The sequence below is a fragment of the Patiria miniata genome, unplaced genomic scaffold (assembly GCF_015706575.1).
Source record: "Patiria miniata isolate m_02_andy unplaced genomic scaffold, ASM1570657v1 HiC_scaffold_18, whole genome shotgun sequence".
In the NCBI taxonomy this organism is placed as follows: domain Eukaryota; kingdom Metazoa; phylum Echinodermata; class Asteroidea; order Valvatida; family Asterinidae; genus Patiria; species Patiria miniata.
This window is the reverse complement of record NW_024037056.1, coordinates 16,639,745-16,665,106: the sequence shown is the minus strand read 5'-3', so window position 1 is coordinate 16,665,106 and position 25,362 is coordinate 16,639,745. Positions and strand designations below refer to the sequence as shown.

Here is a 25,362-nt window from a genome sequence, read left to right as displayed (position 1 = left end):
AACTACAAGACTGACAAGTGGTATCGTTTTTTCTTGGATACTTGGTGGGTTTCGTCATCCCAGATGAGATTGCAACACCAAGGATTGGTGAAGGCCTCACCGTGCGTCAGCCGCCTGCTTGTCCGGGGGCCGCGCTGCGGTCGCCCCGGTGCTGGTGCCACGCCGATACGCCAGGTTAAAAAAAAAAAGTCAGCTGACGCGGAGATCAATCACTTCAAGAATTACAACCGGGGAGTCGGACAGGTCGTAAATTAAATCGTCCTGGCTACTTTAGATTTTTTTCCCTCTTGTCTCGGGTAAGTGAGGGAATCCACGCGTGGCAAATCGTCTACCAATTACAGGAATTAGTCCTTGATTGCTAATGGTGAAGGACTGGGCGGGTCCAGTTGCAAATTTCCTTGAAGAGTCGGGTGCCAGGATGGCAGCAAAGTAGCCCAGCCTCACCCGGTTGTTTATGTAACCCTACGGAGATGAGCTAATACCCCGGCTACTCCACCGGATAACCCCGGGCCATTTCGGGGGTGTGTTAGCCAGGAATGTCCCGGTCTGTTTACCTTTCAACGCGTGGTTGCATCTCGTAACAGGGGGTAACTAATTCAGTGTCATTCGGTAACTTTATATACACACTTTTTTGTAACCATTTCTTTATTAGGGGTGTCAAAAGTGAAGAAAAAAAAAACTAGAGATGGTTTCTGAATACTTGCCTTACTGTTCTTGGCTTGACATATGTCAGTTTGCGGGCTCCGTACCAGCCATTATAAATCAGTGTCATGCGGTAACTCTATACATTTTGTGTAACTATGTATTTATTAGGGGTGTCAAAAGTAAAGAAGAACCAAAAAACTAAAGTTGGTTTCTGAATGCTCCACTATTCAATGGCTTGAAACCGTCAGTTTGTAGGCTAGCCTTTGTAAATCATGTTTTCATACGAATTTTCTATACACTACTTGTACCTATTTCGTCAGTAAGTTGGGATGTACAAGAATAAAAGAAGTAAAACAAAACTAGTACTACTAGAGTTGACTCCAGGCTCCAGCCTGAATTGACTTCGTGACTTGACACAATTTTAGCGGGCCCGTATAACAGCCGTTATATATCAGTGTCCTACGGTAATCTTAGAAACCTCTTGCAACTATACATGTATTTTGTCAGGAGGGGTGCTAAGGACTAAAATAAATAAAGGAACTAGAGATGATTCCGTATGTTCGCTATACTCTGTGACTTGACATATGTCAGTTAGCGGGCCCCGTACGGTTTCTTGATTGCTCGTGACTCGATCACGACGGGTTAGATAGCCGAGAATTTGATTAGCGTTATCTTAACGAGGGGGAACGATAACATCTACGACACCCAATTACCCCTATCGGAGGGCTGATGGCTGGGGAGGTGCGCTGTCGCTACTCTGTGCTTGATTTAAAGGTTCAGTTGCTTTTGCCCCAAAAAGTAACCTACCGAATCTTGATCAAAAAGCTCCCTCGGATTAAAGATCGTACTGGTACTAAACACCCTGTAAAGTTGCTCCGTCTGGCTTGCAGTCATTTATTTAGAAGAAATCAAGAAATAGGTGATTTCCAACGATCAGTCATTTGGCTAATTTTTGGAATTTAGAGTGCCATATGACGAAGTCTTGTTTCGTGATTGAAATGTTGTGCGTGGTTTTTCCACCGTTTTCTCGAAAAATGTAATATCCACTGAGCTGAAACGTCAACAGGTTAGGTTTTGAACATTCTTCTTTGGATTTTGAGTTGTTTTGTTTTTTTGGAAATTAACAAATTGCATGAAAAGAATGCCCTTAATCCGTGGCTGTTAGATTTGTTAAAATTGTGAGATCGAAATATATTTTTTTCGCTGGAAGTCTTCTCATTCATTCTAGTCTATACAATTACGGGGTAATCATATACGATACTACTGCCCGGCTCTCCACACCACTGACAGTCAGCCGGTCCGTTACTCAGTGACATATGAAATCAATTTCGTTAATAAATTATTCGGACCCGGGTTCGTTAAAGCCTTCTCATTCATCCTGACCAACACAATTACCGGGTATACCTATACGATACTACTGCCCGGATCGTCAACCAGTGACAATTAGTCACTCAGTCAGTGACATGTGAATTTAATTTCGTTAATAAATTATTCGGACCTCTTTCCTTGAGTTGTCTCCTCCCTGATGATCAGGCTTTATGGTGTTAGACAACACAACTTTGGTAACCACAAACCCACACAAAAATCGACGAAGTCAAACAAAACTGACCTACTTTTTCTGAAGAGTCAAATCAGTGGTGATAATGACAAATTTAAAGAAATCGAGGACCGAATGTCCTCGAAATGAAAGCAATTCAGGTGTGTTTGTACCGGACTTTCTGGCATTTGCTGGCGGATGCTGCGCTGTACATATAGACCGAAGCAAACTGCGCTGGCCCGGCAACCGTCATTTGGCTCAGACACAAATTTTGCAAATTATATTCATACTCTTTAGGCTACAGATAAAATAGTCCATAATGGGATTCTAATTCGTTAAAAATCTTAATTGTGCATCCTTCATGTTGCTATTATATGCCAAGCGGCATCTTACAGTCATGATCAAGCTGAAAAAAAGAATAAAGAAAAGCCTCCCCCCCTCCAAAAATAAAAAAAAACTATGTAAAACCACCACAACAAAAGAGAAACCGAAATTATTTAGAAAAAAAAATGATGTTGAAAATTGGTTTCAGGATCGTCAGCTGTTGCGGCAAAATTGAGTAATTTTCCTGCTAATGATATCAATTAATATTGGTCCTTGGGAGAGAATATTGTCATATTTGGTAAAATATGTCGGCCCAATTGGGAGCTTTTTATGCATTTGATAAGCATAAGTGCCTAATGAAAGAAATACTTAATTTCTCAAACTGCGCCTGCGATAAGGACTGCTAGTTTTAACAAAAAGTCGATGTGTTTTATTGGACACGAGTTTGTGCAAGAAATAATGATGTTGCTGCAAGCTTGAGTTCCAAACCCAGGAGTCAAGACGAACCATGCAGACTTCTTTGGATTTCTATTTGTCCTGAAATGTAGTCCGTACCTATTTCACTAACTTAATACTGTCTGACTGGCTGGCTCACCGTCCATTGTGAGCCGGGCAGTGCTATCGAATAGGATTACCCCGTACACACCAATGAATGGTCGTCTAGCCCTTTGTGTAGACTAGATGCAGACCTTCCCATTTTACCGGATTATAATTCTAATAAGTGAATAGATGTGTACATTAATGTAGAAAAATGATTTTTCTCTTTCTTGCTTATTAGTTTCACCAGATGTTCGATATAACTGCATGTGACATAATGCACACATTGATAAGTCTTAGAGTAGTTTGTAGCAGTGATGTGATTAAGAAAATAGTACAGTACGTATATTCCACTGCACTTGGGTGAAGCAAAATGAGTGAAATGTTTTCATTGCTCTGCAAACTTTTACCCCCAAAAAATCTTAAAATCTAGCCTGAAGCGATAGGTGTGTTTTTGTGTATAAAAACCGGTGCCAATGCCCTGTGCCATTTTTCTACGCAATCAATCTTGGTATAATTCACACGTTAGACCACCGAAATTGGACAATAATGAGCCACTTTGCATGCAGGACCGTCGTGCCAATCACACGACACACAGAAGTGCCAAGAAAAAAGCCAATATCGTCTAGAACTTAACGAATAATTCAATTCTGTTTTATACACATACCGCATATATTACCTTGGTGTGTGCTTCATCACTTGTCTACTAGAGTATACAATGCGCGCGTTTATATTGCGGCGCTATTCAAAACTCCACCGTGCGGCTTGTGTGGCGGACGGGGGAAATACATTACACGGCGCGGCACAATACCGGAACGTGGACTTATAGGGAGACATTTTTTTTCACAATCAATATTTGGAGAAATAAATGAGTCGCGGATTGCTGGCAAATCAAAAGCGAAACGAGCAAGAATTTGTTTGTCTAGTGACGGCGATCCCGGTAGCACAAAGGGCCGCCACTTCATTTGTAAATTAAAAGGAACTCTTAAATATACGCACGTGCACTGCCGTGTCTGTGTATTTTTTCTTAGGATCGCATGGAAATGCCACATCGATTCTACGTAAGTACACAACAAAAAATGGACGCAGAATTGGATGAATTTTCTGAAGTTCCCCCTCGTTTTGTCATTTTGTAGCTGTTGGGCCAACTCAACATCGATCCGTTTAAAGTCAATCTTCACTCTTTGTAGGCTATATTATTAATTGCAAACAGAATTCGCATTCGGTAGCTAAAGTTTACGCAATGATTTCGAATAAATATACTGCTCATCCGCCATTTTGAAGTTAATCACGTGACTTACGTAAACAAATCACCACTGAGTTACACTGCTCATCCGCCATTTTAAAGTATATCACGTGACTTGCATAGACATTCTCCACTAAGTTATAAGGCATTCTACAGTTTCCTTAAAAGCAAAATATCTTGGACTAGTAGCCTAGTACCCTATGCCGAGGTAAAGAACACCACGAAGTGGGGCACAACATAATAAGGGTACCTGCCCCTTTTCGTGGTTCTTTCTGACTTTGAAAAAAAATTTAGTCATGGTTTGAAAAATGAAGTCATGGTTTAAGCTTTCAAATAGACTCAACATGTTTACAAGTGGTACCGTTTTCGAACGTCATCAACAACACGCAGCCAATACGAGTTAGCGAGCATGGTATAACGTTTAAAAAGTATACTTTACTCAAAGCAAGTCTCGTGATTTCTCGCAAAGTCTCGTGATTTCTCGAGAAACGCCACACTGACATTTGACTCTACATGCAGTTGCGGTTGGCATAAAATCACGTACCAAAAATTCCTTTATGACATTATGATTCATAGCCATATGATTGGCTCTCGATGACGTAACATACACGCGACCAAAAATGTACTGACAACATGAAGGCCCCCCCCCCCAAAAAAAAAATTGAACAGAAGTTTCGAAATCAACTGTACCGATGTAAAATCGATTAATTGCAATTAAAGACGGTTCCCCACCGCGAAAAGCTAACACGGACCCGACAACCCTGCCGACCCGCACGGTCCAAAAACCGCGTTTATAGTTCCCTTCTGACACATGAACAACGATAAATTGCTAATTCATTTGGCCCCTGACCCCGCAAGTTAAACTGTTCAGATTTTGGGGCCATGGTCTTTTTAATTTTATTTGTCCTTTTTTTGTATTTGTCGACAAAAGGTTGATTTTTTTTTCCACAAGGGCGACGCTGAAGGTTCAAACTATCATTCTGTGGTCGGTGTGTTCAGTAAATAACAAACATGGCAGCTTCAAAAAGGATGGTAATTTGAGGAACGATTAACCTTTTCTCTAATTTTTTTTTGGTCGCTATGCCAAAAACTGTTTGCACAACAAAATAAACTAGTTGAGAGCGGCGTCACTTTTGCACTTTCAGCGAGTTACATTGACACTATAAAGTTGTCCCAATTTCGTCTGGGAATTTTTCAACATGGAAGTTTACAGTCACCACTTACATCACAATGTGGCCCCGCTTGTTACACATACTAATGTCTTGTCCAATAAGCAACTTGAAAGTTGGAATTACATCAACAGTCTTATGTGAACATAATTATTATTAAAGAAAATACATTGTACTGTAGACTCAAGAAAGAACTTATAAGATTTGAAGGTTTGTATGATGAACTTAGATATAAGATTGAGTTTGCGGATGCCTCATGTCTTTTGTGAGTTTTTGTGTAAGATTTGAAAGAACGTGCGAAACGTTTGCCTCACTTCGAAAGGTAAAAATAGTAAACCAATTTTACAGTTTTGCTTAAACAACAAGATAGAACAATTAGGGGTAAGAATGGACAATGTAGTGCGCGAATTGGCAAATCTTCTATGTAGTGTTTTTAACATGGAGCCGTTTTATAGCTCCATGGTTTTATTGAGCCATCCGTTGCTAGACTCCTCTTCGAGCCGTTAACAGTATTCACATCGGCATTGTTGAACCTAGAGTGAACCGGACCTTTACTGCATTAAATTACTGAAGAAATAGGAGAGTCTGGCTTCGATTCGCGTGTTATCTCTGGCAAAAGTGCATTTTTAACGCGATCAGACAACTGCACTATTTCCCGAGATACTGTTTCCTCAAGTGTCACATTGTCTGAATCATATTGCGTAAGCCGTACTATATCTTTCATGATCAGCGTACAGGCCGTCTATGCGCTGAAAGCCTTTATAATTGCACAATAGCTTTTTTTTTTCATCATGAGCAAAATGTTTAAACTTTCCACTGTTCTATTGTTTTTTTCTTATGAAGCTTGGCAGGTTCATGTGTCACGATGTCCTCTAGATAACATTGTCATAGAAACCGGAAAAGTTCGTCAAAACATCAAGTCTTCCAGTTGGTCTTTAAAAAAGCAAACATTATAACTCAGAAGGCAAGCGTTCTACATGTTGATATACATGAGCTGAGATTAAGTACAATATGGAAAACAATACCATTTTGGGCTTGCTAAGGAAAGGAACTAATATCCAGTTTTTCATTGGGATATATCATAGTGTTGTGATATTCTAATAAATGAAAGTTATTTAATTGGGGAAGAGGTCGACAGTTCTACAACCAATTTCAATTTGTGCAATATTTTGCTTAAAGGTAGGTCTTGCGCCTAGCCATTTCTAATTCGGTTGCTAGCTGGTGAAGATGGCCAGGGCAGTACTATCGTATAGGATTACCCCGTATTGATGTGCTCACCAGACGCATAATAAGCGTCTAATGGAAAGCCACTCTGAAATAATTATTGAAAGGAAATCTGTGTTCTCCGGGACCAGTTTTAATATATTTACTCTGTCTTTATTGTTGCTGAGTAGGGTGGTGTTCGATCCGTGTGCCGTGGTCCATGGCTTCGTACCGTGTCAGGGCACATTGTGCTTGTGCGCTTGGGCAAGGCACTTTACTACGATTGCCTCTCCACCCAGGAATATAAATGGGTACCTGTGAAGGTAGAGACCATAATTATAGGATCTCGAGCTGCTGCGGGGTCTCATTCCTGATGAACAGGGATAGTAATTGTGATACGCAGTGATCATATTCTTATAAATAAATGTATGAATTATTGTTATCATTATTATGAAAACTACTGGAACTACATGTTGCTTGCGGCAATTAACTGAAACAACTTTAAATTGGCCGGGCAGGATTAGTGCTCCATGCAACCGACATGTTTCAACTCATCCAGGTCAGCCCTACTAACAAAATCCCCAGGCCAACCCAGAAAGAAACGGAGCAACTTGTTGCGCTAGAGTTTGAACTCCGCAAACAAAAAAAACCACGGGGGTTAATTTGGCAACCGGAGGGTCGCCTTGGCCGAGGCTTAGGGGGATAATAAATGACTCCTAGGCCCTAGGGGAAATATTGACTCAAATTGTTTGCTGCGCGCCAAAAATGGGGCATCGGTAAATATTACCTGCCGAAAGAAAAAGAAAGAAAGAAAAAAAACTGTTACAATGCAAAGTACCATTGTTCTTCCGGGCTAGAAATACACCTAGTTTGCTCAGTAACCGACCAGGTACAGTTCTTGCGGTAACTATCAAATAGCGTCAGCTCCGTTAATGCGCTGTATTTGCACGCGATGCCCACAAGGAGAGATAATAAAAAAAGGATTTAGTGTGATGTATAAGCTGGGGAATTAGGCAAACTTTGGGGCGATAAAAATGGGTTTTTATCACCGATTTTAGTCCCGGGAGGGAGGGTTTCTTATGAGGTATTAATGCTATGTATACACAGATGGAAATCCTTGGTCTTTAGCGGTGGGGGTTCTGGGGATTTTGGCGTCCCTTATGGTTGTGGGGTGGTAGGGTGGGGGCTGGACAATCGAACAAAACAATGGTTGACGGGGGACTACCAAGAAAATCTGAGAATTGATTGGGTCGCATTTTGTCAAATTTATCTGTCAAATAATTTGATCTATTGCCTCGAAAAAAGAATGGTATTCTTGAGGTGACAATGGCAATGATGATCGGTCGAGATTGTCAAAACAAACTGAGCAACAAGTAGGCAAGTTAACTCGCGCCGTGACCTTTCACCTTTATAGGTTAAAATATCACGACTGTTGATGGATACTGTTTTTGCAGTCTTGTTATGAAAGTTCGGTTTCCTTTTCTACTATTTTCTGTCATTTCCTTCCAAATTCCGATTAAAATAGTCACGTCCTCCCTTGTCTAATTTCCTTATATGGGCATCTAGATTCTTTGGGCGGGACCAGAGTATTACATGTATACAAAATTCATAAAAGGTGTTATATGGGGAGGGGCTAAAGGTGAGTTGTCGCTCTTTGATTGGTCAAGTCTCCTTTATAATGTTTTATATTCAAAGTGGCGTCATAACATAACTTGACCTATCAAATAAGGTCAGCCGAAATAACAGTAGGATCAATTTTGGCTAATTTTGGCCTACGAAAGTGTATACACAGACACATTATTTTGGGTTCATTATACACAATCGCTTCTGCAGTATGCGCTATTTTGGGCATTAGTACAATAGTACATCCCCGCATGCAACGAAAAAGATAAATGGCCGTGCCACGCAGGTGCAAACCCGGTAAAAGAGGCTAAATCCCCGGCAGTAAAATCAGAAGTTTACGGGTGTCGGTCATGGAAACTCTGCGTTGCCGTTTGCGTAATAAATATCAAGAATGCAATTAGGTATTTTGGTCCATTTGTTTTCGTGGATAAGCTCTGTTAAGTTATTACTATTCCAAAATGAAAAATGTAATATTTAATTTACCGAAATTAATATTTTCGTTCCTCAAACCGAATGTCATTAAAACTGCTGGCGCACTCGAGATCGATTTTTAGGAGCAAACAAAAGAACTAGTTTCGTTTTCCTCTTCAACAAAACTAAACAGTATTCTCGGTGTGTTTTTCTGTTATCAGCGTCTGGTTGTGTTCTAACTATTTGCTGCCCTAATCTCCAGCTTTATCAGTAAATTGTCCCGTTTTCCGAGCAGATTTACTTTGTTTTGGACCAGGTTTAGGACACACAGAGGAGATATGGTAGTTGGCATACGTGGAAGCTGCATGCCATAACGGAAGATTTGCAATGTTTGCCCAAATCTTGCCCTAAACTAAATGTTATGATACGCTGGTGTAGATAGCGAGAACCAAACGGCAGATATGCGTGATACGGATGAGTTTTAATGGCCGATTATCAGTATGAAGTAGTCTGCAGACGAGTGCAGGCCTGTATCATGTCTGTTCTTGCGGCTGCCACATATAAAAAATAACACCACTGATATAATGCTACTTCTGATATGCATAGTTTTGCAAGTGCTGTATAATTTTATCGTCAAATAAAAGGAAATAGTATTGTGGGTGTTGGGGTTATCGCGACTAGTGGGGAATCATTTAGGTATAACACTCAATTGATTAGATTGGCGAACGTGAACGGTGTGTATTGTGTATGAGGTATTTAACACCTATGTCGCTGCCGACTATTAAATTATGCGAGATTATATTTTGTGGATGGAACTGAAGTTTGTTTTGGTTTGTTGATCAAAAGCTGACACATTTGTTAATGAGCTGTGCAGCTTGACCAAGTTGCATATTGTTTTTTTTTTATGTTTCCCTCTTTGTATTTATTCCGCCATTTTCGTGAAAATTCCTTGGTAGGTCTATATCAACCTCCGTATTTGTACAGCCGCGCTGACAATCAGTGGATTTCATATATAAATTTCGACATTACAGATCAGGTAAATGACAAAATTAACAAGTGAAAAAAATATTGGGAAATCCCGTATATTAGGCATACATGTATCATTTGGATTCCCGAGATACATTTTGGTTGGAGGGTTAACATTTTAAGTTCCACGATTTTGAAACTTTTATGAATAAAAACAGTATGACAGGTTTTTTTTCACTAAACTTCACTTTTCGCCTTATTGTTATTCATTTCTTAGGTTGTAGTTAACTACATTGAACTCGTCGAAACTGATTTTTGTCAGAAAGGAGAGGGTAGGATTCCAAAAGATAACAAAATGGCGTTTACCGCGTTTTGGAAATACGCAACACACATGTTTTGATCAAAATTTAGAAAATTGGTAAATAAATATAAACTGCATCAATGAGATGGCTGCTAAGGCAGTAGTTGGGCAAATCAGCGCCTTTCTCTTTTCAACTCAGCTCGACAACGATTATCACAACTTAGTGTGAAAATTTAGTAAAGTTTACTGCTGGACCGCCAATTGTTGTTCATAACTCTCAGAATAAAGATGGTTGTTGTGAGATAATTACACTTTTATGAGACCATGGTTGGACACAGAAGAGAGGAACTTACAAAGGACACACAAGAAAGTCCGAGACTGGTCATTCACTGGTCAGTCATTGAACCCTCCGGCCAGACCACTACTGGTCAGCGTTCTTGGAGACCAGCGGCTAACAAAAAAAAGCCGCCTTTGAAAATCCTTGGACGAATGCCAATGAAAGAATGACCATGAAAGGAAACACCGACAGTTCTGACGACGGCACGAGCGTCTTGAGAAAAGACCATTGTAGTACAAAGCGGGTGCACTCAAAACATGAACGATGAAGAAACTGTTATGGTTTGTTGTTAATTAGCCTCTGTTCTGGGCGCAAGCTTAAGTGTTAAACCGTAAGATGTCTTGTTGCTAATCCTTGGATAAATGCCAAGCAATGAAGGACAATGGGAGGTACCACCGACAGTTATGGTTCTGTCAACGGCATGAGAAGAGACCAGTTGTAATAAAAACACTCAAAACATGAACGATAGAGAAACTGTTGTTTGTTTCATGGTTCGCTGTTAGTCTCATTTCTGGGCGTAAAACGCGTAAAGTATAATAAGATGTCTTGTAACTTACTGTCGACAAACAGAGCAAGTAGGGCTAAGCATATTTGCTTACAGAAACAGTCTTGAAGTAAGAACAAGTTTGCCTTTTGCCATTAATACCAAGCCACTGAAAGGGTCCATACAAGCGGCAAGTGTCTCTTTGTGGGTCGGTTGCCAACAAGCCGTATAGCCGGATTAAGCCATTCAACCAACGGGGATTTGAAGCTTATCCTATTGTGGGGCGGTGTGTCTCACCTCAGCTCGGGCAAACTTCGCGTGCAGGAACTAAAAAGAGAGCCGACTTGTATAGGCCTTAGGAAACCGGGCGCGAAGTAGTCTGTACAGGAGGGTATTAGTTGACTCAGCAATTAGCCACAATAAAACACAATAAAGAGAGTTTCGCGTTAAGAAGAAAGGGAGGTACTGACTGTAATTTGCCTTCGAATAAGTTGTAAATGGAGAAGGATTTAGGTTTCAGTTTTTATGGAGTGTGAAAGAGTTGTTGAGTTTTATGAAGCTTTTAGCTTCAATAGACTAGACTTGTACGTGTTTTTATGCGAAATGACACTCGAGTACAAGCATTGTGAGGGTACAACTACATGTACAAGCCTGGAGCTATATAGCTCCATGGTACAAGGAAGGGCTCTGAATAACTTGGGAACCCATAAGGTTCGCTTTTGAAACCCAGTACCAGTTTGAAGACAAGAAAAAAAACAAATCTTTGCTGAAACTAAAGTCTGATATTTTATAATTCCCAAGAATTTCGATTCTTTATAATCTTTTTTCTCCTCCGAATTTCTCTCTGAAAGGCTCAAGATTTTGGATAATTTGCACCCCAAAATGGAGCACAAAACGTAAAATATAAAAAAATATGTATATATAAAAAATGATTTTGGGTCTGCGGGTACGAGCTCGGGTACGACTTGACTCGGGTACGAGTTGACTGGGGTGTCAATTTTGGGGTACGAGTTGACTCGGGTACGAGTTAACCTGGGTACGAGTTGACCCATTTCCTAAAGAATAGTACTTCCTCCCAAAAAGAACTGAACTCTCATGAGACTCGTCAATGTAAACCTCACTGGATGTTATTCTGTTACTTGCGAAAATACAAATACTTTGGAATAAACTTCATAATGTTTTATTGGGGAATATAATAAAGCGCTGCATTCTTACCTTAATCAAGCCAAGTATTCGTTATTGAGATAAGTATTATGATAAAAGTTATCTTCCTTTGAACAGGCGAGTTAAACGGTCCCTGTCCTGCCCCAAAACGCCCGAGCACTCTGTAGTTTCATGGATTCATCAGGGAATAAATACAATGTAATACAATGTAAAACAATGTATTACAATGTAATACAATGTAATACAATGTAGGACAGATTGTATTACAGGTGCTAATGGTTGAACAGATATGAGACTTCAACACTTACCTGGACTTGGTCGTCTTGCGATCATGTTGGGGTGCAGAGCAACGGAGCTATCAAACGGCGCAGACCACGAGGCGATCTCCGGGCTCACGTAGTAGGCACCAAGACCGTTGTGTGCCGTGGTGGCGTGCCGAGCCGTCAGGGGGCTTCCAGTGGATGTGATCGGCGGGCTCGGTGGGAAGGCGAACCGCTGACCCACGGACGGGTGCGAGGTGGTCGTGGTGGTGTAACCGCCTTCCGACTGCTGGCTCCAGACAGCGGCAGCAGCCGCGTGGGTGTTGCCTTGCATGGCCTGCTGGGGCGAACCGGCCGGTGCGGCAGCCTGAAGATACTGGGAGTGAGCGTGGGGCATGGAGAGCACCGCCGGGCGCGTGGTGGGCACGTAGACCGGGCTCCCGGCAGAATGCAGGAAGGTGTTGTCGTAGGAGTGCTGGATGCCCCCGGTGCTCACGGTAGGCAGGTTTGTCATGGGTGACTGGTACATCATGGAGGGGTTGTAGTGGTCCTGGTGGTGGTGTGGATGAACCGGATTCAGAGGCTGATGGGGTTCGGGAATGTTAGGGACCTGGTGTGGTGGGCGAGAGTTTGGGGAAGGCTGACGATCCAAGTGATTGAAGAAGACCTCAACGTCCTCGCTCTGTAGGAGCTGAGAGGGCTCGGCTAGACAGGCTGAAGCGCCGCGGTAGAGGTCGGTGTTGGTGGGGTTAGTGGGGGCAGACCCGCTCAGGAGGGGATTGGTGCTGAGACGGTGCGGGGATGTAGCCGTAGCGGGCGGGGAAGGCGTGTGGTGGGAGGCGCTACCGACGGACCGGCTATCGGCTCGGGAAGAGGCGGACCCGGGGCTCCGGTCGGCTTCGTCCTCACTGGAGTGGGAGTGCGAGTCGCTCCCGGAGGTCTCGCTAGCGCAGCTGTCCGGGGAACCGGCCGGAGCGGCTGGTCGGTGACCCTCTAGCTGCTGCTGCTGGGGTTGGTCGCTGTACGGAGACTTGGTCAGTGCTCCTGGGTGGGGCCAGGCGGGCTCACTCTGTTCCATGAACATCCATAAGGCTAGCGAAGCACCTCCGTAGAATCAAGTGGGTTGCAGGCTGGCGTTGAAGGGTGGACCGGGCGAAGCACAGCCTTGGGGATAAACAGACCTGAAGACAAAACAAGAGAGAGGAGAAATCCAAGATAAAGATTAACAAAAGATGCTTGCTTCCTGTTACAAGTTTGTGGTTTTAGTTGTTGTAGTGCTCAGTCACACATGGCCGTAGTGGTACTGTGTACGCACGTTATTACATAAAACATTGGAAGGCCATCATTTTAGATGAAATCAGCTCCGTAGAAGTTTCACTGCTACCCATTTTCGGGAAGCATTATTTTAATACACTCTCCGAATTTTGTTAAAAATTATGTATACATTATTCTAAATTGGCAGGTTTTTCTAACTCCTAAAATCCGGGAGTGGCTCCGCTGCCCGTAAGTGTTCGTTATCACCGTCAAACTGGTAAAAAAAATATTTAATTAAAAGTCTTGAGTGATGTCTTGCGCACCGTTCGACACAAATTTTATAAATTGTGCTCAGAAATTGCCTCAGATCGCACCACAGAGCATATAGGCCTAGAATCCAAAATAATTTTCGGGGCCCTTAAGCGGGCCCCAAACCACACGCCGTAATTTGTTTGACCCACTTTTTGTGGATGGGGGACCCAATTTTATTTTGCCCCCCCCCCCCAAATGATGCTCTGGATCCGCCCTTCTGCCCTATTGTACATCTGTAATTATCATTAAATATGATGTATTACATGTCTTTTCAAGGCAACATATTCAACAAGTCGAGATCTGAATTAAGGGCCGTCACCTGCCCATCTCGGCTTAAAGTAGGCCCAACCATAGAGTTCAGTGGGCCCAACCCGGCCCTGTACTAAAGACCATGGCTCAACCATAATGGATAATTAATGTAACACGTTGGCCAGTTCTCTGAGATCTTTAACAGCTACTTAGACTACTAGGCTGAGGGAAACTGCGTGCCGTTTCCTTCACTCGGGAAATTAATTTGACTGCTATTCATCCCTGACACACCTGACCCTACAAACCCCAGAATGCCACCTTACGTGACCCGGTGCGACCCCTTCACGTCACATCAACACAATACTGCACAACACAAAATCTCTACTATTTCCCACTGAACATAATGACTGTTCTCTTCCTTGTGAACAAACTCCAGTTGAATTGAGGCTAACAATAATCTTGTTGAAGCTAAAATTAGTGGCTGTCCCCATGAACACGATGAGCCTCGTAGCCTCATTAAAGGCGTTGTTTACCCCGACAAAGCCATTCTTGTAGTCCCTGATTATCAACGTGACGCACATTTCTCCACGTAGGCTACAACTACAAGACATCTAGGTTTTTTCTACTTTCTTGGTTACCAAAAATGATACACAGTGTGCGAGACTATATACGTAAAATATTTTTAAAAGATTTCTTATTCGTTGATGTGCATGGAAAGAACTCATGCACGAACCGTAATGTGAAATACAAATGGCGATAACTATACACAATTCTTTATCCAATTGAAATAAAACCTTGCATAAATTTTAATCTCAGATTTCTCTACTTTCAGAACAATTGTCAGTGAAATCGGTCAATACAATTAATACAAGTGCTGAAGTAGGCGGGGTGGAACAAGCCCCGCCCCTCCCGGTACTGAAAAACACTGATATTCACCAAACCATGTAGAACAAAATAACGAGTTTTTATTCAACAGATTCTTTGCACGACGACCCTTACTTTTCTCCTTTTTCAAGGGTGGGGGGGGGGGGGTATCGTGGTGTCAGCATGTTCCAGTCGTGAGACATGTCATCCTCGTACTTCGTAGACCTGAGATGTTCCACACTGCGCGGGATGGCTCCAGCGGGTATTAGCGCCTTATTCCCCCGAGGGGTTACGGGGTATCACCCGGCGAGACATTGGGGTCAACCCCCCATCGACACTCGGGCCCGCTAATGCACGCTCTTCAGCTCTTGAGTTGTAGTAAACTTCGCCTCCCCCTTCAACCCCCCCCCCCCCCCCCCCCCCCGCCTGCATTGTCTAAAACCGCGGGATAGCTTGTCGTAGGTAGTCCATGCTTGATGCCATACTGATCCACTCTTTGCTTAGATCTTTGGAACTTCTTTCCCGATTTTATTTTTGGTGGACAAAAACCACACGCCTCGGACGTGTCAGACGGATGTACACAGACCTATTCGTCTACGTCATGGGGAACGCACCTTAAGGGCTGCAGGTTTTACTAAAATGGGTCCAAAATGCCTGGTGTTGTGGCCCATGCGTTCGAGCCTTTTTGAGGGTTTGTAAAAATGAAGGATGCGTTTTGAACAGCAGTTTTGTAGCGGAGTCCAGTTACAAGTCAAGCCAGAAGTATTAACCACAAGTCAATCGACTTGTGAGGGATGATGGTGAACTTGACTACAACATTACGGAACAGACCTAGGAGCTGGTATTTTAATATTTATAAAATACTTTACCGTTAAAGTCACTCTATTTTCCAACTGTAAAACCAAGTTTCAATTCGACGCAATCATATTGGTTAAAGGCATATCATAGACATTTGCATTTATCCCAAAACAAAAGTAATCTACCGAATATCATTAAAAAGATTACAAAGATCGTACTGAAAACACCCCGTGTAATTATTCCGTACGTCTAGCTTGCTCTCATGCAATAATAATGTAGAAGGAATCCAGACCAGTTGATTTGCAACGATAGTAAAGAGTTCTATTGACGAACTCGTGTTTCGTGATCAAAGGTTGTGCATGATTTTTCACTGTTTCCTCGAAGGATGTAATATCCACTGAGCTGAAACTTCAAAAGGTTAGGTTTTGAACATTCTTCTTTGGATTCGGAGTGGTGTAAATAGGCCTATTGGAAACGAAAATGCATGAAAGGCAAATGAGGCTAAATGCCTTTAATATGATGATTGCTTTTTGCAGATATCATAATCTTGACAAAAAAGTAGCCTACGTGGCACACTCTGACATTCCTAGTCTCATTATTCATTCCCCTCAATATCAACAGGGAAACACAAAAAAACGAACTTGCAAAAGCTCTTACCAAATTTGGCACCTGAGTGACAGACGGAAGGCAACATTGGTATAATTATGCAATGTGTCAGAAATATGACACTACCCGGTCATATAGCAGCTAACACGCGTCTCAGCGTGCTACTAACACCTTATTGGTTCGGTGATAACATTGAGATTCTTTCCCAACACTTCACTGTCGACGTTCTTGCCACAAGTTCGGTTATCACATTCAGACAGAGAGAAAATACTCTTTATAATGACATACACACTAGCAATACTGGTTGACTGTTAAAACTGTGTTTCTGAGTTTAAACAAATTTCGAAGTCGAACCACTTCACTAGTAATGAACCCACTTCTTCGCATGTTTGAACCTACGACATGATTCGATTTATAGAGGTCTGTGGCATGGTGAGCCTGAGGTATAGACCATTATCATGTGGCGGCCATCTTGATTTTTTTTCATTCAAATCAACGTAACCAAAGCGAGGCTGGAAGGAAAAAAAATAGTCTGGTTCCTTTTTGCACACACACACACAAAATATCATTCAGTACAGTAATTGGATACAGGGAACTTGACTGAAATTGAGGCAGAATGATATTCTATACTACAAAGCCTTTGTACCATCAAGTTTTATTGTAAAAGTCTATAAAAATGACAAACGTGGTTCAAGTCCAAAAAAAAACCACGGTAAATACAAATTTTACTCTCCTTTTATCACTTTCAGGCTAATGTCTAAAACAAAACGAACCCCCAATGATATACTTTTTGTTTTACAATTTGATGCTGTTATGATACTGTAGTCGTCATACAGATATCAAGGTCAGAGTTCAAAGGTAGCTCATTTGCATAGATTGCCGCACAACAACATCAAGCAGTGACCTAGGCCTTATACATAAATCACAAGCCACATACTTCATTCCCTTCACTCATAACTTAAGTCTGACACCAAATTTCGAAACAAAAATTGTATAATTTGTATTCACCACAAAATTATGCCCAAATATGACAGTTATTCTGTTGTGACAAAATATTCATAGTATTGGAGGGCAAGGATTCAATATTTTCGCAAAAGGAAGTTGTTTTGTTTTAGGGGCAGTTCTCCATTGATGTTTTTCAAATTCGTTTCCCCAATTTGTAGGTGTAATGAGGAAAATTGGACTCCATAATAAACGGACCACTGACCGTATTGCGCATGTCTAGCAATGCGATCATTTGGCACGTGTATGGTTGAAAAACTTCATTTTAAAGGACATTAGGTTTATGGGATCACTTTTTACGGTAACACCGGTAAATCTTTTTACCGAGGCCACGCCGTCAGAGTGCGAGGGGATGCTGTTACATAATCTCCCGGTGGCCGGTAAGATAGAAAGAGGATGTTGTTGGTCATTGTGCCGTGGTGTTGGCAAAACGCCGGACACGCAACAATTTAGGGGGAAATTCATGAATGGCCGAGAAAGATTCAATGTCGGGGTGAATAAACTCCAATCGGCTATAAGGTTTGGACATTTTAGGCGATAGCGTTACTTATTACATTCCTAAAAAGACCACTTGCATTTCGGATCGTTTACAATTCGTGCTTTTCGTTTATTTCTAATAATAACACCACTCAAACTCCAAAGACGAATGTTCAAAACCTAACCCGTTAAAGATTCAGCTCTAGCTCAGTGGATATTACACTTTTCGAGAAAACAGTGAAAAAACATGTACATCCTTTCGGTCACGTAACACGATTCGTCAATAGCACTGTCTATTCCAAAAATAAGTCAAACGACTGATAATTGGAAATCATATACATATTTCTTGATTTCTTCTAAATGACAGCAAGCCAGATGGAACAATTTAGGTGCTGTTCAGCACCATTATGATCTTTGATCATAATTTTCAATATTTTCGACTTCCAAAATCTACTAAGGGGCGTGACCTTGGTGCCATTTGGAAGGAGGGGGGGGGGTACATGGCCCCTCATAATTGACCTTGCAGTTGTTTTGCTTCGTTTGTTGACTCTAATAAAATATTGACACCGTCGGCTTGGTGGTTTTTTTCAGCGGATCGGGTTTCTTTTCAAATTTACCCAGCTCTCAAAACGGAGACAGACTCTTGCTAGATCGCTTGACCACTCAAGCCTGATCAAACAAAATGCCCGCGCCGAATGAAAAAAAAAAAAAATGAAAGATTTTTTTTTGTTCCTGAGAAGTGCTGAACCCCTTGAAAGTGTTTTGTTAACCACACGGTACAAGCCGTTTATGGCAGAGTTTCAATGACAGATCTTTGTTTTTCTTCAAAATCAGAAAGAGCTTCGTACTATGAGTTTGAAATTTCGCTCAAATTTGGTGACGTCTGCTTGATGGCACCAGAGGGCCATCCTGTTGTTCTCTTTTATGAGTCGGGCAGTGCTATTGGATAGGATAACGCCAGGCATAACGCAAATGAATGGACTACATCCGCAATGCCTTTAGACCTGATGCAAGAAAGACTGCCTGTTACATGCCATTTTGAATCAACTAAATATCAATTCGTGCACTCGGGGACCAGCATTGTTAAACTTGCCTAAGTCTTGTGATTCAAAAATCGGACACATTACACGTGTTTTAAGACAAGAGTTTTGAAACACTAGACAGCCGCCGATTGCGAATCGGTGCGAATTGTGCAATATGGGCAAAAGCCATTGCGCAACATCCCAATTTGGTGTTTGGTCTTTATAGCTTTGCATACAATAGAAAAGACAAACAATTTCGACTCTGAGAGAACTACGACTGTTACCTGTTGCAAATTTAATAGAGTGCTGAGCACAGACATTTTGTCATACAGCTGATATTCCTTAGCACGTAAATATGCTAAGTAATATTTTCTGCTAAGCACCTCCATGAAGTCGCCGTCGGGTCAATTTAACAAGCCAGCACTTCGGTTCAATTCAGATTTTACCAGCGGGACATCTTCCGTTCATTTTTAGCTGAAGAAATTAACCACTGTGCTCTTTTTGCCAAAAAGGCCTCAATTTCGGTTGAAACTGGGTTAAATAAAAGTACACATGCACTGCCAACTATATCTGGGTGGATATCATTGGATCTGAACGCTTTTTATCGCCCAGGTATAGACCCACAAGTGCGTGCCCTTCAGATTGGGTTAGCGTGGGATCATTATATCCGAATCAATTTTCGGTAACATCCGACAAAAGTCCAACCTATTGCCCTGAATTTCGGGAAATTCTTTCCTTGGCTACTGAAATGAAAAGATCATTGTTTGGGAAACCTATAATGCCTACGAAAAAAGAAGGACTGAATGGAAAACAAAAAGTTTTAAGGGTACAGGATTGGGAAGAAAAAAAAAGTTCGGTGAGTGATTAAAACTCCGAGGATCAACAGGGTTGACCATGCCGGCGTTACCACCCCAACCGCCCAGTGTCGGCATTCGACGGGCCAGCCTCAGCGGCACCGGTGTGCAAACCTCGGGGGCCGGCTGTGCCCGGCCGCGGTGTAAAGACAAATTTTGGTCACCGCTACATGGAAGAGTCCAAAAGTCAAGTAGCGAGCGCTGAGTCCACATAAAATGGGTACATCGAGGGGTTGTATTTTAACGCAGGCTGTTTATACCGCAGGGGGAGGGGCGTTGTAGCTTTTTATTGTATTGGTTGTAGCGCGATAAAAAATTGGGAAAGAGCTTTTTGGCTGTAACAAAATTTACGGGTTGGTGATAAGAAAATGTGAACTGGAAACCGCAATGTGAGCGAGTCGCACTCGTGACGAGGCGGAAATGGACCGCAGTAAATCCTGAGGGTTTAAAGAGAATTTTCAAAATTTAAGTCAATTAGGTTTAAAATCAGGTTGTATTTTGTGTATTGCTGGACTGCAATTATTGTGGTCTACTCTTAAAATGTGCGATTACTTTAGGTGATTGACCAAATAATTACCCATTAATTATGCAATCCGAAAAATGGAAACGTATTGTATCATTACAGCGATTAAATATGATGTAAAAGATGGAACTTGTTATCATAGGAATGTTGTAACAAATTTAATGCATGTACTCAGGGATTTTTTTTTAATTTTTACATCAGTATAAATTACTCGGTGAGTGGCAAGGTAGTGTTTCATATTATAAATGTCTAAACACGCTTACGATTATTACCCCTGTTCATCATGTCATGAGATCAGTTCCTGCTCTTGATATATTTTCACTGGTCCCTATTTTATACTTATGAGTGGAAAAAGGACATTGGAGTAAAGTCCCCTGCCCAAGAACACCAACCACGGTCCATCAATCTAGATTCGGAGCCGTACGCCTCTACACACGAGTCGGATTCGTAAGCATTGGAGCATATCGCTTCATCCAAGCCATTATTTGGTGGAAATTGTGTTGAGGAAGATAAAATCAATTAACAGATGTTAGTAATACTAGCTCCTTTTGTTTGGGGGGGGGGGCTGGGGAAGGGGAACCGGTTCATGGTTCAATCTACTTCCGCCAGCTCTCCGAAATGTGATTACCAAGTGACAGGTTCTGGCACACGCTTATTCGCCCGAGACGACACCAGCCGTTACAAGTTAACACTTTTGGGGTTGTTAGCGCCTGTGGCACGGACACTCGCTTTGCTGCCCGAAGGAAGTGCCAATCAATTAAAATGCAACGTTTAACCACGAGACAATTAACACACTTACAGACTGAAATGTTTAATTGTGCTAAATTTGACTCTTAAAACTAGCTAGCTTTGAATAAAGGAGTAAGGACAATTTGAAGAGGCTTCTGGTGTAAGTAAGCCAGGGCACGTTGGTGCTTTTGTAAGTCTTTCGCTTTGCTGCAAGAAGGTAGTGCCACTCAATTAAAATGCAACGTTTAACACTGAGACAATGAACACACTTACAGACTGAAATTCTTAATTGTGCCAAATTTTACTCCAGCTAGATATGAATAAAGGACACCTTGAAGATGCTTTTGGCGTGAGCTATAATTTATGTATAGTTAAAAATCTGTTCTATAGTTCTAAATGTACTTTATAAACTAGGCTAACTGTGTGAACCTTATTTGTATCTCTCCAAAAACTAGTCAGAAGTTATAACGATTGGCGTGTGTTTCAATTGCAAAGGAACTGACAAATTAAATAAATGGCATGAACTTGAGAAGCCAGTAATTTTGGGCTGCTTTTCTGTGCAGAGTGAAAAGAGGAGACATGTTCTGTTATTAGAATCGAAACATTGGGCTTTTTGACTTTTACGACGAAATGCTTAATTAAATGAAGGAAACATGTTCAAGTTCAAGTGAGTTTCTTTCTCGTGAAGAAAAAAAATATGTATAAAAAGGTAGATGATAAAAAAAAATCAATATATTTATTGAAAACCCCAATGAATCGAATCGATCAATTTGAAAAGATGACATTAAACTGAATCATAAAAAATACAAACTCCGTTCATTTTAAGTCAAATTGTGCAAATATGCATGGGGAAAATTGCATTAACTTTTTTCTGTTTATTAGAAAAAACTCTACTTATTTCATAACGGATTTTTTTGCGTAATTCTTGAACGTTTTGACAGGTGAAACTCGGCCATTTGTTTTGCCGATGACTTATGCCAGTTGGTTCTGCCACCCGTGGCGCGCGCGAAACGAAGCGTGAAATCTCGTTAACTGCTACCGTGGAACAACGGGTGTTTACGGGCGGACTTATCTGCTTGAGCGCGGTGGGCCGTGAAAAATGGGGGAAAAAAGCCCGGAGCACGTAAGCTCCGTTCACAACATACGGGGAGGGGAGAAGTACAGTAATAGTCGGCCTAATTGGTAGGGTATAGCAGATAGACGGTGTAACGTGTAGCCAATTTTCAAATTCCCACAGATGTATCTCAATCGAAATTCAATAACAAAGTTGAAGGGCAAACTGAACTCAAATTGAAGTTAGGTGGAGTTCAAATTTCCATGGACGTTTCTCAATCAAAAGGCAACATGTTTCAGGGGGAAAACAAGAACTCAAGATGGTTTTGCTGAACGTTTTTGTCACATCGAGAGAAAAAAAAAACACCGATTGTTGAAGATGTAGAAAAAGAAATCACATGAACGGATGAGATTCGAGATTTCAGACTTTGCATGTAGTACTAGTAGAGAGTGCAACCATGTTCAAATAGGCAGAGGAGTTTTTGATACACATCGCCACAAGGAGTAGTCACAAGCTTTTCAAAGGAACTGTCTGACAAAAAAAACATTCATTTGTGATTGAGCATCACAGTGTTACTTGACAATGACTTGTGGTTAACTCGTGAACAGACCTGTGCTGGACTCAACTAAAACACATGCTACAAAGGCCGAAGTTTTCCCAAAAGAACTAGGGAAGTCAAACTCAATGTTTCGGTCAGTACGGATGATAAAACTTCAGCATTCGAGCCTCCATTCTCCTCCACATGAATGCGATTTATGGCTAAGTTCAATTTTAGATGGATATTTTATTTATACTGCAAGTCATGCCGGTTCCCTCCGCTAAAAATCACTGCGGTCCAAACACTTGACAACCAATACAGAATGATTATCGCCAAATACCCAACAACCTTTCGAGATAAAAAAAATAACAAAATCCATCCCCAATACTTATGTCCGGTTTTGTTTTTGCAACGAACCGATAAAAAAAATTACGCTTATCAACCCAAAGTTTGCAGCTACATAACAAAATGTCAATAAAGTACTTCACAGGGTGGAGAGAAAACATTTCAAAAACCCAAAAGCCGATCATGACTGAACCTTGTTTGGAAAATGTTTCAAATAGGACAGCACAAGCACGCCACTTGACCAAAAAAGTGGCCAACTTTCAAACTCTTTTTCAAATGCTTCGCATATCAAACAGCTTTAAAGCACTATAAACCTACTTACATGGGGGAAAATCAACCTATCTAAGCACTATTTTGAGGACAAAAGCCCCGATATCTTTCCATTTCTAAACATCCACTTGCATATCTCCTCTTCAACATGATAAACTTACCGTGGAGTTTAAGCGATAAGCCTTTTACCGCACGCGGAAGTAACCGAGCTTGTACTTTTCATTCACCGACCACGCGTGCTACACCACCGCCGGCTCTCTACACACCAACCCGTGCTATGTGACAGCCTGCCCGTGCCGTGAACGCACCAATTGCCTCGGCCGCCAACTATCGCATCTATCTCCCCCCTTGTCTAGTCCCAATGGCCCATAAAGATTCCCCCGATAGGGCCGTAATCTTGAAAAATAGTGGTACTTACAAATTGGCTGGATGACTGATGGGTTGATAACCGGCGATCGAGCTGGCTGGACCGTCGAAATGGCTTCGGGAAAGACGGTTGGGAGTTTTCAGAAAGACGGTCTAGTCATTTACCGGACAGGACGACAACGTTCACTGCGCTGTACCGAGAGGGGAACCAAGCTTGTCGAGCCGACGGATCGGTGAGTAAAAATCTCAGGCTCGCTCGGATCGGAGGCAATGACATGCAAGTGGAGAGACCTCGAAAAGTTGCTGTCTACAACAAGTGTGTGCACAGATCCCGTGCTACCGCCGGCATGACATGGAGTTTATATGCACAAGTCACCGGCCGTTGGGCTCACAACAGTTGACCAAACGCCCACCGCAACACGTACCCGCGAGATTTTTACTTAACACTGGTACCCGAACATCCGATTCAGCAAACACAAAGACGGCGACGGTTACCAGCCACGGACGGCTCGTACAGTGAGGGAGTGGCTCTAGAACTTTGGGTACGAGTGTTCCCAACTCGCCACGCTATTCGTCCGTTGCGCGCGGATCACGCATGGGCGGTGTACTTATTATGGTCACGTGGGCAAAATAGATGATTAAATATTCATGTTTTGTTGAATGCTCTTCCATACCACGACGAAACTTTTGGCTTATCGTAAGGAATGTAATGTGAATATAATGATCGTCAATTTATAGGTTAATTGACAGGTAACGACTAGGCCCCCTACATCAATTTGAGAAAAAAAATCGGTCAGTTATCATATTAAAAAAAACAAAAAACAAAAAAACAAAAACAACAACAAAAACTTGGCAATTGTTGCTAAACCCTTGGATTAACGTTGGTAAAAACATCGACTGCCTCATCTGTTTGGCAGATCTGAAGTAAAATTTTCTTGGAATTAAAGCAACCAAGGTTTATATTTCATACCGAATGCCGGTTAAAACAACAACACCAACAACACAACATGACATCGTGCAAATATTTTCATCCGTGGTGGTGTCAGGTCGAATCGAAAACCAGGACGACACTTCTGCAATCGGTTGACAAGAAACCTGGTCAAGAAGATGAAGTGAAAATGCGAACGCTAGAACGGGTCAAACTGCCAAACCAGTTCCATGGACCCGCGGACAGCGACGGGCTTTGAGGTGCATAAAACTCCGTGAAAAACCGTTCTAGCCCAGGTATACAATACACGTTCCTTCTGTCCACGGCCGGACTTGCAGCAAATGTTGACAAAGTTCCGGAAAGAAAGACCCAGCATCACCAATTTCTCCAAAAAACCCATTCTTCTGAATATTTCAAAACTGACGAAAAGTTGGATTGACGACAAAGAATGAACACATCTACTGAATTCCCGAAGCCTAGATTTTACCGGGAAGGAATCAACAGCTTCAGAGACATGTATTGTTTTGTTGCGCATTCTCCAAAAGTTATAAATTAGCGAGCAGGAAACTTGTAGGCCTAAGTACATGAACTCTTAAAGGCATTTAGGATCATTTGCGTTTCATGCATTAGGTTAGTTTCCAATACTATGACATCATTCGAAGTCCAAAGCAGATTGTTCAAAATTTAACCTGTTGAAGTTTCAGCTCAGTGGATATAACACTTTTCGAAAAAACAGTGAAAAAAAACATGAACAACCTTTTGATCACGAAACACGATTTTGTCAATAGAAGTTTATTTCCCCAAAATCAGTCATTTGACTGATCGTTGGAAATCACTTACATTTCTTGATTTCTTCTCAATGACAGCAAGCCAGACGGAGAATTTCATCGGGTGTTAATTCCGGTGCGATTTTTTAATGTAATCTTTTGGATAATTTCGGTAGGTTACTTTTGGGATAAATGCA

The 25,362-nt window shown here is 41.8% G+C and overlaps 1 protein-coding gene across 3 annotated transcripts in view; it reads right to left on the bottom strand.

Moving 5' to 3' along the window:
- LOC119724911 (transcription factor GATA-4-like) overlaps positions 1-23,966 on the bottom strand; it is a 43,955-nt gene extending 19,989 nt beyond the window's left edge. Inside the window, exons 1-2 of one of the 3 annotated variants that reach the window (XM_038196219.1) lie at positions 23,523-23,966; positions 12,256-13,388 (exon numbers count right to left, since the gene is read on the bottom strand). In XM_038196219.1, the coding sequence (XP_038052147.1) occupies positions 12,256-13,291 (1,036 nt within the window). In that variant the 5' untranslated portion in view covers positions 13,292-13,388; positions 23,523-23,966. Of the gene's footprint in view, positions 1-12,255; positions 13,389-23,265; positions 23,397-23,522 lie in introns of those variants that run through there. The other 2 variants (XM_038196217.1, XM_038196218.1) reach the window with 2 other exon arrangements.
- Positions 23,967-25,362: the final 1,396 nt, after the last annotated feature.